General features: G+C 52.2%; 2 protein-coding genes across 2 annotated transcripts in view; one reads left to right on the top strand and one right to left on the bottom strand.

Moving 5' to 3' along the window:
- FAM234A (family with sequence similarity 234 member A) overlaps positions 1–18998 on the bottom strand; it is a 274257-nt gene that overhangs the window by 161386 nt on the left and 93873 nt on the right. The window lies entirely within an intron of this gene.
- AXIN1 (axin 1) overlaps positions 5109–18998 on the top strand; it is a 68194-nt gene continuing 54304 nt past the window's right edge. The window contains exons 1-2 of the mRNA XM_064153290.1: positions 5109–5292; positions 7472–8443. Coding sequence (XP_064009360.1) covers positions 7566–8443 — 878 coding nt within the window. The 5' untranslated portion in view covers positions 5109–5292; positions 7472–7565. The remainder of the gene's footprint in view (positions 5293–7471; positions 8444–18998) is intronic.

Below are 18998 nucleotides of genomic sequence, written 5' to 3'. Positions count from 1 at the left end.
CTGATAGGAATCAGATCAAAACAGCCAGGCTGGAAGTCTGCAGGGCTGTAGGACAGACATCAAGGCGCCGCTGCCTGCTGAGTTTGCTTTCTCCAGCCAGGCTAGTGACCACATCTAAGGCAGAAGATCTGCCCAGTGTTGCAAAACAGATCTGCAAGAAAGCAGAGCAACCAATATTTCCAGCGATGCTCCTGACATCAGCCTTCCCTTATTTCCTAGTATCCCAGCTGGTTGGGATCACTGGTGGTGGATAAAGCAGATCCAGCTCTCCCACTAGCTTTAAATAGGCTGAATTAGCTCTGGCTGCTCTGGGACAACCCTGCTGGCAGAGGCTAGCTGTGCCAACGCAGCTGTCAGCGATGTCAGCCATCAGCTAGACCCCGTGTTCCTCCCCAGGGATGATGTCCACCATGCGCTCACCTCATCCTGTGCCGTCATGGGGACACTGAAGCAGCAGGCTCAGAGTGAAGGCAGGTGGGTGAACCCTGGGTCTGCAGAGGGGCTTGGAGACCAGGGACAGGAATGTCTCACTGATGCTGCTGCTCCCTCCCACCCCTGCTCCATGATCTGGGAACATTTCTGAAGCAATTACTGTTCCAGAGCCCAAGGACTCAGGATGGGACAGTCTTAGCAAGGCCTGGGGCAGAGTATAACCTACTTCAGACATCTCCATCTCACCAAGGGCCACGATATGAGGTGGGAGCAGGATTCCCTCCTGCAGATGGCGACCGAAGGGTCCCTGCTTGGCCCCATTCTCCTGCAAGCATCTTCTAGGCAGGGCAGTCCCAGCAGGGGCAAGCTGACATCTCTTCTCTCTGCAGAGTGGTGCTGCTGGGACGTGTTTGGACAGTGTCCCATCCCAGGCCTCCCAAGAGAAGCAGCAAACCTGGTGGTCTGGAGCATGGAGAAGCAGGTGTGCAGAACATGGGCCCACAGCAAACCCCAAAGGTGGGTGCAGGAAGGCTTGTGGGGTGGGGTGTCACCAAGGAGGGCTTGCAGTGGGTATTGGTGATGCCAGCTGAGTGTGTGTGTGTGTGCTATGGCTTTTGGCAGAGAGGGTTGATCAAAACCGAGGAACTTGAGGAATCTTGGATGTGGCAGGGGTCTGGTAAGGTCTGCAACACATGAGCAACTCTTCCCCAAAAGCAGCACAGGAGCCAGGTGGGGACACTGAGATGCTGGCACTTCCCATCATCACTGTGGCCTCCTCTGGCCCCACTCCAATAAGTCCCTGTCTCTGTCGTGCTGAGGACTCTAGAACTGGCCCCAGCACTGCAAGGGGTATCTCAGCAGAGGGGCAGAATCTCCTCTCTCCACCTGCTGCCCATGCTCTGGGGATTAGCCCAGGACATGGCAGGCTTCTGGGCTGCAACCAAAGAGAGAGAGATCAGCCTCCTCTTCCACTCCAGGATACTTTTTTCCTTAGCAGCCTGTTCTACCACTGCTGTTCACCCCAACTCCTGCCTCAGAAATGAGGGTGCTCCAGGCACGGGAGGGGAAGCTGCCCTTGTTTCCACCAGCCATCAGTGTAGAACCTCATTCTTCAGGGTACTTCTATTTGTGCTGCAGTTTCCAAAAGGTTCTCTAACAAAACCATGATCCGGCAGCACCTGCGAGTCTGCAGAGTCCCTTCAGATCGCAGCCCAAGGTTGAACAGCACCATCTAGTGCACTTCAGTCCTTGACCGCCAGCGGGACGCCGGCTCTTACCCTCCCGTTCCAAGGATACGCTGAGTGCCAACAGACCACCAGCGTCAAGCATCGGCGCCAGGGCTGGCCCACCTTGCTTTGGGGAAGCTGAGGAGTCACTGGAAACAGGAGAGCTAGCTGGAGATGAATACTGTCAGTGCTGAAGCTGAACTGAGCCTTGGCAGAAGTGACGCTGGAAGGCTTGTGGCTCTTAAGCCAGGTTGCTTTTGTTAGGAACTAACAGGGCTACCAGAGAACATCCCTTTGCAACTCCAAGAGGGGAATGATGAAGGGCTTGCAGGGGGGACTCTGAATCCCCCCACACAGCGTGGTGTGCACAGTCCTGAGCTTTTTGGATCCTGCCCTTTAGACCAAAGCCTGAGAGCAGTTCATATCTCACTAGACAGTTCCCATCTCACTAGATTTTAATGGCTTCCAGAAAGCAAAGAATGTGTGCACCAGGAGCCAGGAAGCGTTTGGCATCCCAGGCTTGCATGGAGACCAGCCTCAGCTGCAGGCTGGCAGCAGACCCACACCAAACCACTGCTGGCATTTCAGCTCTGGCAGTTTTGGACATATATAAAGCAGGGCTGTGTTACCAGCTGACGGGGAAGGGAGAAATGACAGTTTGGTTCATTGGCCTCCACCCTTTGTAGATGGACCTTTCAGGGTGATTCCTCCCCTGAATAGCCAGGGATGCTTGGTTTGGTTTTTCACCTCTTTGATGTCTTTGGATAAATCTGGGAGTAGCTGGTGTTGGTCCCTGGCAATGTGCAGAGATCAGGCTCCTTGCTGTGGGTGAGTGAAGGTGTGAAAGGCTCCAGAAGAAGCCCAGGGTTCTCTCAGCCCCTCTTAGCCCTGCTAGAGGAGCAGAAAATGGTGAGGCACCAGCACAACTTAGCATCAGTCTACATGGCTGGGACCTGCTGGGTGCAAGAGAAGCCCCTGGCACTTTCTCACCACCCCAGGTCCAGCCAGCCCCAAGGAGCAGTAAGCAAAGATAGTTACAGGGAAGGGTGGCAGCATGGGAGAGCCATGCCAAGCCTCAGCACTTCAGCCACCTGCAACCTCACACGCTCAAGTTCGTCGTCACCACCCCCCTTTAACACAGAGGATTCTGGCTCTGGTTTCTCAGATGAAATCAGTCAAGGCCAAGAAATCTTGCTGGGCCTTTCTCTGAGAGATGAAAAGCACTCTAATACCTGATCATCTCTCACCCATGAAGTTGCTTAAGTGCTATAATCAAGGCTTCTTTGGGCTCCTTCGAACAGGCTGAGAAGGCTGAGGTTCTCGGGCACCCCCCTGCAAAGCAGAGGTCAGTTCTAACTCCTTTCCACCTCTCCAATTTCTCAGCATCATTTCTGAAATGCAGATGCTGAAACTCCTTCTGTAGCAGCCAGCCCAGCCAGTACATTCCCATGGGGAGCTTGCTGCTCTCGTCCTGTCTTTCCTGCCTCCTAACCTCTCCCTGAGCCCACGCTCGCAGGGTGCGGGTTTCCAGAAGGGCTCAGCAGAGGGGTCCTTTTGCAGCTGCTCACATTCAACCACATTTCATTCAACCGGGACTCAGCTTCTGAAGTTCTCCACAGCTGTCTTGACCTCGTCCGTGTCTCCTGCCCCTCTCATTTCCCTGGCCCCGGCGTTTTTCTCAGCAGGGCTTTTTAATCTATTTCTAGACCATTGATAGAAATGCTGAATAGTGTTGGGCTTCCCATCCAAGGCTCGGACACCCACTGAGCGCTCTCCCATTCTGCAGGGATTCCCCATTGATAGCTGTCGGTTTGCCAGCTCCCAGCCCCTTTAAGGTGTCCCTCTTGATGTTGTATTGTGCTAATTTTTAATCAGAACACTATATGGATTAAGTCACATGCCTGAACAGAGTCCAGGTCTATTATTTCTATGCCATAACCTTTATCAGCCAAACTTGTAATCTCTTCAAAGGGTGACATCAGAGTTTGACAAGAGCTATTTTCCAGGAACTAGGCTGATTGCATTAATTATATTCCCATCCTTTAATTCTTTAACAGCTGAATCCCACATCAGCTTTTCTATTATTATGCCTGAGATCAGTATTGCACTGTTACATGTAAATCAGCTCCAAGCATCATTCACATGAACGAGCAGAGGGAGCTGCACCATCCTGCTGGGCTCTGTGCTGGGGTGGGAAGGGCAGCAATGCTGCCTAGCGTGGACTTCTGTGAATTTTGGAGAGCTGAGGAAAAAAATGAATGCTTCCAAAAGTGTTCCCTAAATGCATGGGAACAGAGACATGCAGTAGCATGATTACACCCAACCCCAGAAACCATCCCTGTCAGAAATCTTTCTGAGTAATGTCTGGTTTTGAGAGGACTCCCCTGTGGCTTGTTTGCACACTCAGCTTTTGGGATGGTAACAGGGGGCTGCCTGGCTAAGTCCCTGGGCTCTCTGTACATCACCACTCTCCAGGGAAAGAGAAGGCTTCGCCTTTCCTCGGCGAGCTACTCCTGTTCAGTCTTCGCATCTGGTAATCCCCTCCTTCCCGCAACGTCCCCTGTCACTCCAGGACCGCATTGCGGTCTCGGTGTTGGAGTACCCTGCGGGGTGAGACGCTGCCCACCACCTTGCTCCGTGCTGCTTGGCCCGTCTCGGTCCGTACACTGCCACCTCTTGGCCAGTCCCCTTATCTCTCTCTGCCGCAGAGCTGCCCTGCTCAGAGAAGCAGAAACGCTGCGGCTTCCATATGCTCTCTAGCTGTTCTTGGAGCCCAGTGCTGCTGGTGGACCTGCCACCATGCTCCTCCACCCCCAGGGCCACTGGTGTGTGCTCTCTGCTGGGCACAGCTTGACTGAAGACGCTACAATTCGATCCTGGACAGAGCAGTAGCGGCACATGGTGCCTTTGAGAGTAGCTGCCTTTTCCCTGGTGATCCAAGCCGTCTCCTCTGCCAGCTCTTGGAGGTCTCCAAAGCACGACCCTCTCCTCAGGCCATCTCCTGCCCGCGAGATGCTCGGAGGAGCTCTGCAGGCTCCTTCTGGCCAGAGTGAACGGAGCCCCGGCGCTGCGCTGCCCCTAAGCGTGGCTCCAGCCCTGACAGGGCTGTGCTGGGGCTCCCAGTGCCATATCCCTGGCCCCTCCGCCACGTGTGGCTGCTCCCCGGGACTCCAGGCCTCCTGAGCCGGGGCCCACCGTGCGCCTCCCCGCCGACCTAGCAGCGAGCGAGAAGTGCTGGGGCTGCGGGTCCCCACACCCACCCCTACACCGCCCCCGGGCTCCCCGTGCCCGAGCACCGTCCCCCCCCGGGCCGGGCTGTGTCGGGCCGGTCCCGCTCCGCCCCCGCGGCCGGTCGCCGGTTCCGCAGTACCGGCCGGGGGCGCGGGGGGCGCGGCTGAGCCGCTCTCCCCGGCGCTGGGAGGGAGGCAGCGGCGCAGGCGGAGCGGAGCGGTGCGGGGCTCACTGCTGCTGCTGCTCTCCCTTGTCGCCGCCACAAGCCAGCGGCCGCGGCCATGGGCGTCCCGGGCCGGCCGCTTTGTGCCGCCGCCACCCCGCCGCCGGCCGCCACCCCGGACCGCCGCTGGTGAGCCGCATGGGCCGGGCCCCGCGCTACCGCCGCTGCTGCTCTGAGCGGGTGAGTGAGTGAGTGAGCGAGCGAGGGAGCGGGGAGGCGGCCCCGAGTCCAGGCCCTGCGCCGAGGCCGCGCCGGAGGCCGCCGCCGGGCGGGAGGCGCGGGGCCGCGCCGGGCGCCGCCGAGCCGGCGCTAGGCCGCCCTGGGCGCGGGGGGGCAGGCGCAGTCTGGCGGCCACGGGCCGGGCCGCGGCGCGGAGGGCGAGCGGGGCCCGGGGCTGCGGCGAGGACTCGCCCGGGTCGTCTGCTCCGAAGTTGCCCGGGGGCGGTGTTGGGGCCCCGCGCGGTGTCCTGTCAGCCCGCGGAGCCTGCCCTGGCCCGCCACCTTCTGCCCGGCGGTTCAGGGCAGCGGAGTCCCGGCCGTGTCGAGGTGGAGGCTGTCTTTGCCCGGGAGGCGGGAGGTTCCCCTCCGGCAAAAGGGGCGGCCGTGCACCGGCGACCCGCGGCCGGGCGCCTCGCTTGTCTTCGCCGGCTGCGGCCGGAGCTCGCTTGCTCTCGGCGGACACCCTGCGGGGCTCCCCCCGGCCGGGGCGAGGAGCCAGCGCCGCCTTGCCGCAACAATGACCGACATGGCTATGGGGCGGCTGCCCCAGAGACCGAAAGAGCTGCCCCAGGGGGTCTCCAGCGCTCCGGAGCCGAGAGAGCTGCCCTAGGCGGTCTCCAGCATCCGGGCAGGAGGAACTGGGGACCTTTGCCAGGGAGGTGGATGCGAGTCTAGAGTTCACATCCGTAACCTGAGTGCAAACCGCAGCATGGTGGGAGAAGCTAGCTTCTCTGCACGGTACCAGGGCAGTGGCTGCGTGCTGCGTGTGCCTCGGACCTTGTGTGAGGGCAAGGCTGGCTCCTGCGGTGCCCAGCAGCGGTCGGGCACATGGGGCCTGGCCGTGCTGGCTCACGGTGTCTGGCTCGATGGGGCTGTTTTGCGATGTACAGGTGAGCGGTGAGCACAGGAACAGCAGAGACAGTGGTTCTTGGCTTATTAGGGGAGAGAGAATGGGTAAAAATTAGCAAAGCATCCTTAAAGACATGTTTGTTGGGGTGGGGTGAGCTTTGAGAGGGAGGCCATGCTAAAAGGTGCTTTTTCACGTGCCGTTGAGATAATCCAGTGCAAGGAGTAACTCATCGGGCAGCTGGTGCTCTGCAGCACTCGGGGCTTCAAAGCTGTTCTGTAAAACAAGACTTGCTACCGTCTTTAAGTTACTTTGTTGAGCAACAGAAGTAGCAACGCAGAGATTGTCTTTCTCTGCCTTCTCCTACCCCACACCTCCCATCCTCCATACCTACTCAGTGCTCTTCGGAAATGCTGCACTTGATCAGGTTTCCTTCTCGAGGTGGTTTTCTCATCTTCCTTTGATGACCTGAGATTTTCCCAGGCTCGCAGCGTGCAGTGCCGTTAGCGTAAGTGAACCTTTTCTCAACGGCGTGCCTACAGAAAGGCTTGCCAGAGCCAAGCTTCTGTGCTGACATGTCCCTCTGAAGCAAGAATGCAGTCCAGATGCCCAAAATATTGGGGTCGGCCATGCATCTGGATTCCCCTAGAGCCAGGCGAGGCAGTGCAGCGTAGCTCTGAAACACAGAGATCGGCAAGGAATGTGGCGCTGCTGTGTCACTGGAGCTTACCAAAGCCACCTGTGTTTGATTAAGGTGCAGTCTCATTTTCAGGACTAACTGGATATCCTTTCAAAAATATTTCTCACAAGCCTTAAATTCCTGTTTGGGGATGAGAATTTGTTAGGTTGGTCACCAGATAAAAGCACGCTATGTCAGCATGGCCTGGTATTTCTGCTGTCCAGGTAGGCTGTGCAAAGGACTTAGTGGCAGTGCAGCTGGTGGCATATGTCGTGTGGCACCGTGTGGTGCCTGAGTGTAGATCTGTTGGATGTAGAGACTGCCAGATCCCAGGGTCCTGGAAAATGACTGCTTTTGGGAAGTTGGCTGCTGTTTTGGTGCAGCACTTGGCTGTATTCTGATGCTGAGTGATGGATGTGAAGCTTTGGGATATTCTGCAACTGGCATTCTAGGAGGGTGCCAGCTCCACACACTCTGAAGTTGTCAAGAGCTTTGCTATTGATTCTGCTGGAAAATAAGTGTCAATACAGTGATGGTGCAGGGGAAAACCAGGATTGCTGTCTCAGGGTGCTCATTTACAGTCATACTCATTTTTTTTCTCTTGTCTCTTTCAGCTATACAAGCCTGTTCCCGTTGGAGCTACGAATATTGGTGATTTGAGATTTGAGCTCATCCCACACTGTTCTTGCGTGAGCAAGAACCAGAAAAATGAATATCCAGGGGAAAAGCTTCCCTTTGGACCTTGGAGGAAGCTTCACTGAAGATGCTCCAAGGCCACCGGTTCCAGGTGAGGAGGGAGAACTGGTGTCCACAGATCCCAGGCCAGTTAGCCATGGTTTCTACTCCAGTAAAAGTGATGTGGTTAGAAATGAGACATCCACTGCGACACCGAGGCGCTCCGATTTGGATTTGGGGTACGAGCCTGAGGGGAGTGCTTCGCCAACTCCACCCTACCTGAAGTGGGCCGAGTCTCTGCACTCCTTGCTGGATGACCAAGATGGTATCAACCTCTTCAGGACGTTCCTGAAACAGGAGGACTGCGCAGATTTGCTGGACTTCTGGTTTGCCTGCAGCGGCTTCAGGAAGCTGGAGCCCTGCGCGTCCAACGAGGAAAAAAGACTGAAGCTGGCAAAAGCCATCTACAAAAAGTACATCCTGGACAACAACGGCATCGTGTCCCGGCAGATCAAACCAGCCACGAAGAGCTTCATCAAAGACTGTGTCATGAAACTGCAGATTGACCCCGACATGTTTGACCAGGCCCAAACAGAGATTCAGTGCATGATAGAAGACAACACCTACCCCTTGTTCCTGAAGTCAGATATTTATTTGGAATACACAAGGACAGGTGGGGAAAGCCCAAAAATTTACAGCGATCCAAGCTCAGGGTCTGGGACCGGTAAAGGGCTACCTGGTTATCTGCCAACTCTGAACGAGGATGAGGAGTGGAAGTGTGACCAAGAGGACGAGCCCGAGGCCAACAGGGACTCGGCACCTTCCAGCAGGCTCACGCAGAAGCTGCTCCTGGAGACAGCCCCGCAGCGTGCTGCCTCGGCTCGACGCTTCAGCGAGGGCAGGGAGTTCAGGTGAGTGAGCACCGGGCCAGCGTCCCTCCTGCTGGGTGCCTCTGGGGTTCCCAGCAGGTTGGGGAACTGCTGTGGGTGTGAGGTGATGGGAAGCCCTCAGAAGACCTTGGGTGGTGGGGAGCGTTCGCATCGGTACGGGATGATGTTGCACAGGTGCTTTGGTGCAATTCAGAGCTTTGTGTGAAAGTACTCACGGGTGTTTTAAGGGTGTCTTTGGTCGTTCCTGTCTGATTGCTCAAAGTCATCCCTGCAGCAAGCTCCTCATCTGGCAAGACTGCTGATGGATGTATGTGATCTGAAGGCAGGTAGGGCTTGGCGGGCAGTGCAGAGCCATGGGCAGCCCCTGTGCACGCACAGGTGGTTGAGCAAGCTCCAGGTACAGGCTGGCCATGGGCAGTCGGCGTTCAGTTACTGGCAGGTACAGCTCGTGTAAAACTGCTCTGTGTAAATGCACTAACTGGAAGCTGGAGGAGATACTCTCATCTCGGGAGTGTTCGTTGGAGGGAAATGGGTTCTGCAGTGTTCCCTGGTTAATGCTACTGCTTTCCATATGAGATTCCCAGCACTGCATTCTAGCGGTGTCAAAGTCAGGATTCAGCCAAATCCAGTTAAAATCATTCCCTGCTGTAGCTTTTCCCTTCGTCAAAGTCATTGCTGGATTTTTTATTTTTAACTGGAGGAGTTGCAGAGTTTTGCAGCCTGTTTTTTTTTTCTGGATCCTCCACCCACTTCCAGCCAACATGGATTTTGAAACTTGCTGAGAGCTCAGTTAAAATTCCAGACAATTAACTTAGCAGGGAGCTCTGTGGGATCAATAAGCATGTGTGTGTCTAACCCTGGCTGAATCAACAGAACCCAGCCAGGACACATTCCTACTTTTCTCTCTGTTTTTTTTTTTTTTTTTCCCCCACATAAAATCTCCTTGTTTTAAGACCTGCTTAGGCTAAAATCTGACGCTTTGTGAAGATTTTGAAATGAAGTAGCTGAACTGTCCTCTTCAAAGCCTGCTGCTTCATGAAAAGCATTTCTGTGTTTAATCTCCCTCGGCCATCCCTTTAGGCTGGCAGCTGGAAACATCTCGCCCTGCACAAGGGCTCGGTGCCTTTCAGCTGCTGAAATGTTTTGGGGCTGATTCTCAATTGGTTTTTTTAATAGCTTTTGAGGAGGGGATGTTGCGTGCAAAACACTCGGGAGGGGATGGGGAGGAGGGAAGAGGAATTCGGATGTACTCCTGCTGTTTTAATCAGGAGTCAGAAAAAAACTATCCCAGGGTCTGGGACTTTCCCGTGGAGTTAATAAAAATATTGAAGGTTTCCTGAAGTGCATTTGCAGGGTGCGCCCCAGAAGTGAGGGGTTAGAAAAGGCTGCAATTTGAGGATCATTTTATTTAAGCTCTAATGGCTTTGAGATTGAAAAATAACTTGAGGTGTTTAGTTTCTAGAGCAGGTAGCAGAATCTTGCTTACAACGCTGTGCCTCTTGGCTCCAGCCTCAGGAAAACAGGCACTGTACCCATCCTCTGAATGTGTCTGCGCCAGATTCTAAACTGGTTTAAGAAATCTGTGGTGGAAAAGAAGCATTTTGAGTAGAATTCCTCAGAGTCCAGATTGGAACAGTATGGGGTAAGTTTTCACCTGGGGGATGGAGGTCAGAAGCACCACAGAGCTGTTAATTTGTAGTGTCCAATAGCCTGTCATTGTGGCTACCAACTCTCTGCTGACCTATGGGGTAGGGAGGAACAGGACCGTTCGGCATTCTCCCTAGAACAGGAGTCACTTCTCATCCTGCAGAGACTGAAGTGATTTATTTGATTTTTTTAAATGTTGGCACGTGAGCTCTAGTGGCATCCAGAGCATTGCCACGGAAGATGCTGCCAAACTCTGTAATCTCTGCCTTTTTTAATGCTAAAAAATCTGCTGAGATACTAAATTTCTGAGGCGATTGTTCCTCTTTGTGCAAGACTTTGTGGCTGAATTGCTTCCTGGATGTCCTATGGCAAAGCTGTTTTCAGTAAGCTGCTTTTTAAACTGTAGCATCTTTATCCTGCAGACTTTTTTGTTGTTGTTCAGTTACTGTCTCACCTCAGTAGCTGTGCTGGAAGCTTGGTGGAGCAGGAAGGCAATAGCTGTGTGCAGCCTGACTCGATGATCTCCAGAGGCCCCTTCTGCCCTCCCCCATTCTGTGATCCTGTGATTTGAAAGGCTGGGTCCCAATTTATTTTGCAAATTTCCAACAGCTTTTTTGTTTTGCGTAGCGTGTAGAAGAATTTCTGGTTTCTCCTCTGGAGGGAATGTTGAAATAAGCTGGTTTGCATTCTCTCCGAGGGCCTGTCTAATCCCAAGATTGAACTCCTATCCCTTGACTTCCATGGAAACCCTGCAGAGAGGAGTCTGAGCAAACGCTTCCGAAGTGTTTTTCTGTTGGCAAATGAGCATCTTGAACGGGCTCCAAGTTTCTTTTCAGCAGAAGGTTCATAAACCTCCACGCAGTAGCTCTGCTGTCGGGAGAGCAGACGCACAAGTTCCTGCAGGAGCAGAAGACAACCCTTTCTCCGTGCTGGCTGCTTTGAAGGTGCACACATGTGCCTGTGTGTCCCAAAGCCAAAAGCGTGGCTGTTCCACGCCGCGTTTCTGCAAGCGTAGGAAAAGGCCAATAGTCATCATAGTTAGGCTCCTGCAAATTAATTGGACATTGGTCATGGATCAGTGAACTTCAAAGAGGGTAACCCCCGAAGATCTCGGGCATTAACTGGCAGCTTCTGAGAGCAACACTGCAGTGGGTGAGGGTGGCTGCAGCGTTCATTGACCTACGCCTGACATGCTGGGACAGCCCCCACGCCTGCAGGAGCAGAAGTGAGACCTGCACCTGACAGCAGGCCAGCCTAGGGAGCTCCAGGAAGCCACAGGAGCACAGGTCCTGCAGAGCTCGGGGGTTGGTGTTTGATGGTGAGGGGCCACGGTTGCGTCTTGTCAGCGTGGGTTTCTTTCGTGCTCTCTTGAGCTCTGTGTCAGATGGGACTCCCTTACTGTTGCCAGAGTGCTGGAGAGCAGCTCTCAGGCATTGCCTTTGCTTTCTTCCTGTGGTGGGAAGTGAGGTGAACACTTGGTGTTACCTGCCAGCACCTCTACTGAAAGCCAGCAAACTGGGGGATAGGGGCACTTCTGTCAAATGTTTTGGGTTTTGATCTGTGTCCCAAAGTGCACAAGGTCTTGGAAAAGGACAATGGTGATGAGAGGACACAGGGTGTTGGGTACTGAGGAGCGTTGTGGGGGAGCTGCTGGGCATGGATGAAGACATTTCTCAGTGGGGGCTTAGGTGTATGCATGGGTTTGGTTTTAAGGGAAGCTGGCTACATGACCCAAGCTGTAGTTTTCACAGAGCTGAGCTGACTAAGCTCATGGCGTTTCACAAGGGTTGGTGGTTCAGATGAAAAGGATGGGTGATGTGGTTCTCTGCCAAGGGTGGTAGAAACCACCAGGAGAGTCCTAATGTTTGCACCCATGTACCAGCAAGCTCTCTGGACGTGTGCAAGGGCAACTCTCCACAACACATGCAGCCAGCACCTCTTCATGACAGGTGTGCAGAGCAAGCAAGTGGAGAAAAGCTGAAGGAACTCCAAAGGGATGTGGCAGACACTGGTCTGAGGAGCTGTGATGTGCAGAGGAGTGGTGTAGGCAGGCTCAGGGAAGATGCAGGATCTCTCCATTGCTTAGGCAGCATAAACGGTCCAGCAGTCAGAAGCTGGGCCTGCCTCAAGAGGTAGCTGAAATTTAGCTGGCAGACCTAATTTTGAGGTTTGCTGCTTCACTCATAATTAAATATTAAATTGCACACTTGTGACTCAAGACCCTGTGGTAAAGGAATTGGTGTTAATTGTGCCCAGCAATGCCCAGGAGGAAGACTGGGCGTGCAAAATCTCCACTGCTGATGCAGGAGCAGTTCTTAGAGAGTTGAAGGCTGTGTCACTGTGTTAGTGATGTGGAGAGGCAGCATGGTGCATAGAGCAACAAAGCTGGTGAAGGGGCTGGAGAACAGGTCTGGTGAGATGCAGCTGAGGTAACTGGAGTTGTTTGGAGGAAAGAAGGCTGAGGGGAGACCTTGTTGCTCTCTACAGCTCCGTGAAATGAGGCTGGAGTGAGGTGAGGATTGGTCTTTTCAGATTATAGGAAGTGGCCTGAAATTGCATCAGGGAAGGTTTAGGTTGGGCATGAGGAAAAATTTCTTTGCTGCAAAGTCAGGGATTGGAACAGGCTGCCCAGGGAGGCGATGGAGTCCCCATCCCTGGAGGTGTTCAAGAAATGTGTATCCAGGGCACTTGGGGACATGGTTTAGTGGCCATGGTGGTGTTGGGTTGATGGTTGGACTTCATGATCTTAGAGGGCTTTTCCAACCCAAACAGTTCTCTGATTCTGTGATCTTTCAGCTGTTGGAGCTTCCTGAGAGCTTGTTTGCTGGAACAAATCAGCTACTGAATGTCAGGCCCATGTGTGAAGGTGGAAAGAAGACTTTGGGGTACTGAGCTTGGGTTCAAACTCCTGAGCAGTAGAAGCCTACCTACAGCCAGTGCAGAGCTGTGGCTCTTTCCAGCTTTAAAGAAAATAAGTTCTAGAGGAATGGTTTTGGTTATGTGCTGTTCTTGGGAGAAGTTAGTGAGTGTGTGGAGGTGGGGCTGGTGCTGGTGACTGGAGCGGTGCAAGGGACACAGGACCAGGAGTGGTGGTGCTTTGCTCAGAAGTTCCGCCAGCGTTCTAAAGCCTCGTTAAGCTGATGAACCTTCTGCATGGCAGCGCTTCCATAGGCAGTGGAAAGGGTTTCTGCTGCTGCCTGCCAAGCTTTCAAATGGGTTTCATTTGAAGAATATCTTTTGTGCCCCTAGCTTTGCCTCTACACAAATCAAGATGAAGAAGTGGTGTATTTGTTGTTTGGTTATGGATCAGTGCTTTGGCTTCTTTTTGAAGACAGGTAGTTAAGCTTTTAGCACTCTCTTGATAAATGGAGAGCTTTTTTCCCCCTCCTCCACCAAACAGCCACCTTATTTCTTGTGGTTTTTATTTTGGTAACAAAATCTTTTCTCTTAAGAACACAAAAGGGGAGTTACAGCTTTTGGTGCTGGAGAAGTTTAGACTGGACAGGGCAGAAAAAAAAAGTCTGGATGAGGAGTACAGTGCAGGCCAGGAACATGTCACCAGAGAAGAGGGCATCGCCATCCTTGCTGGGTTAGAGCCATGGCCCATCTGGTGCAGTGCCATTGATGGTCCTGTTTTGATGTGCACTTACTGTGATGGCACAAATCATGAAAGACTGAGAACCAGACTGGACTGGGTTGGGTTCTGCCTGATTTCAGGTAGAAGTGGGTGCTAAAAGGCTGAGTGGGAGCTGAACCAATCTCAAGACACTGAGAAGTGCACCCAGGAGGTGGGCACACCTTGGTTTTGATCTGCCCTTCAAGCTGCCTTTATGCTTTAAGAGTTTCTTTGTTGTTGCTATAATGGACTAATCCCTTGAATAATTAGTTAGCACTGGACGTTTTAAAATGACTGCCTCTTGGATGTGTTCCTTTAATAGTCTGTTAGATCCTGGATTTATTAACTCTGGAGACAGGCTGTGAAATCCTGTTAGGCCAGGCTTTCTTGGTGGAAAATGGGCCGAGAAGGCTGGGGGATGCTGGGGGAACACACACTGGTCGTGCATTGGGGTACAGCCAATGACTTCTGCACCTTCCCAAGCCATGCAAGAAGTCCTCCCTGTCCTCCATGGCTGTGGTTGTGGGTCCTCTCTAGATTTGGGGCTTGAGAGGGTCTTCTCTGTGTTTGGAGCTGCAAAAGTGTCTCTATAGGTTTGGGACTTCAGGTGCTCCAAGAAGTTACAGCAGTGGCTGAATGGTCCAAAGCCACCTGCCACCAAGGTGCCATGCAGTGGCCTGCATTTAAAATAAACCATGGACCTTATGTTATTGCAATCAGTGGGCAAATCTGGGTTTGGAGGTGTCTGTTTGTGTAATGCAGAAAGTGTCAGTGTTTTAAAAAGACCTCATAAGGGAGGTTCTGATATCCTAAATCGGTTCCTGGAAGTATCATTGGATTATTAGGCTCATCCTTAAATCCATTAAGCAAATTAGAGTTAATCAGGCAAATAAAAGGAGGCAGCTCTGTAGCAAGGCCCTGTCTCCTCAGCCATAGGCAGCAGCTATAGTCGTGTTTTAATGTTCCATTTGTCAGTGGATGGATTCAATCACTTCCCTTCCTTATGTGGAGGATTTGAAATTAGAAACTGAGGTTAATTATCTGCATTAAATGAAATCTGTGAAGATGACAAAAGCAGAAACCTCCCCGATTTGGCATGGTCTGTTAAGCCAGGCAGACTGCCTCAGAAGGAGAGGGGTTATTTTCCCCTGGTTTTGTTCCAACTGAAGGGGTTTAGTCACAGTAATTGAAATGATTAAAAAGTCAAATTGCTGGGGAAAATAATTCTGAGCATCTTTCTGAAAACCTCTGACACTTGGTGGAGAGCAGAGCCTGGCTCTGCCTGCAGCAGCCAGTGCTAGGCTGTCCCAACCTGGGTGAGCTTACTTGTCCTCAGTGCCTTGTTATCAGCCTCTTCCATGGCAGTGGGATGTCACAGCTCTGCTGCTAGGTTGGTGGAGGTGATGTGGGAGTGGAACAAGAGCAGAGGAGAGCCACACTTCTGAGCATGTCAGATATAAACCAGATCCAACCCCATCCGTCCTAATGCCAGTAATTAGCTAATTACTGCCTGCCTCGCTTGGAACTGCAGCGTCGGGTTCTGCAACAAAGACACTTTTGGACCATCACACATAGGCACAGTCTGCACTGGGCTGGAAGGGGCCCTCCAAGATCAATTTATCCACCCCCTCTGCACTCAGCAGGGACACCTCCAATTAGAGCAGGCTGCTCAGGGCCACATCAAATCTGACCTTGAGTGTCTGCAGGGCTGGGACCTCAACCACATCCCTGGGCAACTTGTTGCAGTGTTTCCCACTGAAGGAGATCTGTGTATCATCTGTTTATGTGATCATTTCTTCACCCATTTCAAGGAATAGAAAGTGCAACTCCATGGCAGTAATTGTAGTGCTAGTGATCCAGGACCTCTGACTGTGAGATGAAGTCATCTTGAAGTGACTGTTGGTCCAAAGTGCTGGACCCCTTTGGTTTTCCTACCCTGCTCCTCTTCCAGTCAGGCCTATTGTATCTTCAGCTCTCTTATGTCATTGTGCAGACCTTCCTCCTGATGTCCAACCTAAATCTCCCCTGCTCCAGTTTCAAACCATTGCCCCTCAACCTATCACCTCAGGCCCTTCTGAACAGTCCCTCTCCAGCCTCCCTCTTGGTCCAGTTCTGTCATTGAAGTGCAACTCTAAGGTCTCCCTGGAGCCTTCTCTCCAGCCTGAGCAGCCCAAATTCTTTCAGCCTGTCTTCACAGGAGAGGTGCTCCAGCTCTCTGATCATCTCGGTGGCCCTGCTCTGGACCCACCCCAGCAGGTCCATGTCTCTCATATGTTGTGGTCCCTCAGTCACCAGCTATTCTGGGGACAATTTATTTGTTCAGAGACTTGATTTTTCCCTACTGCTGCAGAAATTTGACATGAGCTGCTCCAGGAGCTGCAGCATCCATCTCTGTTTGTCAGGGGCAAAGCTGCCCCTATGCTGGTGCACTGGCACCAAGCAGATGAGGAAAGGTCTGGTTCTTCTGGAGATGCTGTTCTGGAGCATCTCATTCCCCTCTGCCATGTGTCAGGGCAAGCTGCTTTGCCTGTAGTCATGCCTCAGAAATTGAACTGTGTGAGAGCAAACCCTCCATTGCTCATACCTCTGGTCTGGGATCTTGTTGTTGTAAGGCAGAGATGTATCTAAGTAGAACCATTTCAGTTTTAAGTCAGATTATCCAAATTCTATAAAACCCACATGGAAATGGGATTTTTACCTCTGAAGACTCCAGAATACACTTTTATGGTAAGACCTGGAGTTGTTTGGCTCTATGGCCCCCAAGACACAACCTACCTGTCCTTAAAGTACCAGTTTTTAGAAGGTTTTTAGCTGATCCAAGAGAGGAACAGTTTCCATATGTCCTAATGAGAACAGTGGAAGGAGGGAAAACTGTAGCTAGAGGTAAAAACTCTTTGAAATTCCTCAGTGAGGTGTACTGCTTAACACCAGGACCTCATGGTAGTTGCTGGACCAGGAGGTCTAATGGCCAGAAGCTACTGGGTCACATTCTTCCTCCAGCCCTCCCACCCCCATGTATTCCCTATCCTTTTGTAGACCAAAGTCTCAGTCCTTTCCCCTTCTACATTTTGTTTGCCTTTTTTTTTTCTGGAGGTGAAATTTTTTGTTCTGTACCTCCAGCCTGTGTGCAGAAGAGTGCTGGTGCTGGAAGGAGAGCAGTAGGAGTGTGGAGGTGGGATTGCCCCTTTCCCAGCAGCCCGTGTTGAGGGTGGCTTAGCTTTGCTGAAGATCCATGCCTTTGGTATTCCAACAGATTTACCCTTTGCAGTCATCACCTTTGGTCTTTTTCTTGGCTGCCAAGCAGCATTTTAGACTGGGTGAGGTTCATCTGGAAGAGGGGCTTCCTTGTTCTGCCATTGCTGCCAGCCTGTGCCAGGTGGCTGCGTTGGGACCTCCAGCTAGTGCAGGTATTCATGTGGGATCTGTCCTTTGGTAGTTGAGGACTTCTCCAAGCTTTCACAAGCAAAGAACAAATTTAAACCAAGTCATGGGAGAGCTCCTGGGAATTACAGGTAGGATCCAGGGAGAGAGCCGTAGGGACTCTGAATCCAGCTGTAGCTACTGGGTTTGATCAACTTTGTCCTGGCTCTGCCCTGTGGAAGTGAGGGCTGCAAAACCATTTGGCACCAGACATGCAAATGAGAGTGGAGATGAGGCGACTGCTACCCTCGAGAAGCCCTAAAGAGGAATCAACAAATAGAAATTATTCTATTAGCAAGGGCAAAGTTCACAGGTTAACCATCGTGTCAAATCAATGAAGTACAGCCTTGATCTCCTGCACAAGGGCTTTATTGTCCGTAACCAAGAGTGCCTGAGCAAAGGCAGCAAGTTCTTGCACTCCAGCATTTGCAGCGTACTGAAGAAAGGGAAGCTCTGTACAGACTGCAGCATGAAATGCCTCCTTCGGACATCATCTTCATTCCTGCTTCAAAAGATTGTAAACCATGCCCTTGGAACCTTCTTGCTCTCCTTATGGCCCTACTCAGACTGGATTTCCACAGAGCATGTACTTTGGAGTTTTTTAGTCAGAAGTTAGGGTCTTTGGCTGAGGAGCTTTGAATTCAGTCCCTGTGACTGTCAGAACATTTCTTTCTTAGGAAATGGAAAGTGGTCCTTCTTGAGCAAGGCCACAGAAGAGAGCTGTTGGGTATGCTGGCAACTTTAGATGTGTGCAGCATGTGTCTTCTGTTAATCTGCTAGCACTGGAGGAAGACCATCACCCCAAGCCCTTTGTTGCTTGGTCCATGGCTCTGCCAGGAAAAGAAAGGGCAGAAGCTGCTGCCTTAGCTCTGGATGTGTTTGTTTCATGTGTCTTGGAGCATCTGCACGTGCAGGGAGTCTTCTGTTTTCCTCTCTTTGGAAAAGCTCCATTGCAAAGGCTGTTCTGATCCTCTTCAAGATGAGCCAATGCTGGTAAAAACAGATCAGCTTGAAAGGAGAAGGAAGAAAGCAGCAAAGGCTGTATGGATGTGTCACTGCAGCACAGGATTTGTCACCTTGTAAAGCATTGCTGCAGTCTTCCCCTCCAGATACTTGTGGTGAAGTTTGTGACCCAGGGTGATTTGAGTGCTGCCAGCTGGGGAAATTGGCCAAACTGGAGGCGCTGGAAAAGGAAGAGCATCCTGCTGTCCCTAAGTGGTGGCTTTAGATCTTCCCTCGAAGAAGCCGAAGGAGCCTGTTGAAAGTGATCCATGAACCTTCCTCCTGGAGAGAGGAAGCTTTCCACTTGGGCATGGGAAAAACTTTCCTTTGGTAATCCTGCAGATAACAGGTCACAGCTTCACCCACTGTGTCTTGCACAATAACTTGTGGTCAGGCCCAAGTGTCTATTTTAGAAAGGCATCCAAGTGAGGGGAGGTTAGGCAGCAGCTCTCTTATCTCTCCCCAGGGTTAGTGACTCTCACTGCTCCCAGTCAATTCCTTATTGCTCCCCTCAGTGTTTTTCAGCTGCGGGGGGGCGGTGGTTCTGGTGCATCCTCACTGGATTTAGAGGCTCCCCATAGCTTTGCATGTTCGAAACCCCTCTGAGTGGGTGTGAATGTTCTGCTGCAGCAGCAGCAGCAGCTTTGTTATGGAAGGCTCCTTGGTTTTATTGGACTCTTCAACCCTCCAGCCAACTGTTAAAACAAGCTGGAGCTTGTCACGGTTGACAAACCTCTGCGCTGGTCTCAGACCTAACCTACCAGTTTAAAAGGCAGTTTTCTTTTGTCTGCAGGTTTCTGGGTGGGGACCATCGAGCTTCTAAGGGAAATTAACTCAAGGCCTCCACCTCAAATCAGTTCAGTTTTGTGTTAACTGTTCTGTCTCCTCCAA

This window comes from Pogoniulus pusillus, chromosome 13 (assembly GCF_015220805.1).
Source record: "Pogoniulus pusillus isolate bPogPus1 chromosome 13, bPogPus1.pri, whole genome shotgun sequence".
Lineage (NCBI taxonomy): Eukaryota > Metazoa > Chordata > Aves > Piciformes > Lybiidae > Pogoniulus > Pogoniulus pusillus.
The sequence above is the reverse complement of the archived record's forward strand: the minus strand, read 5'-3'. Positions and strand labels throughout refer to the sequence as shown.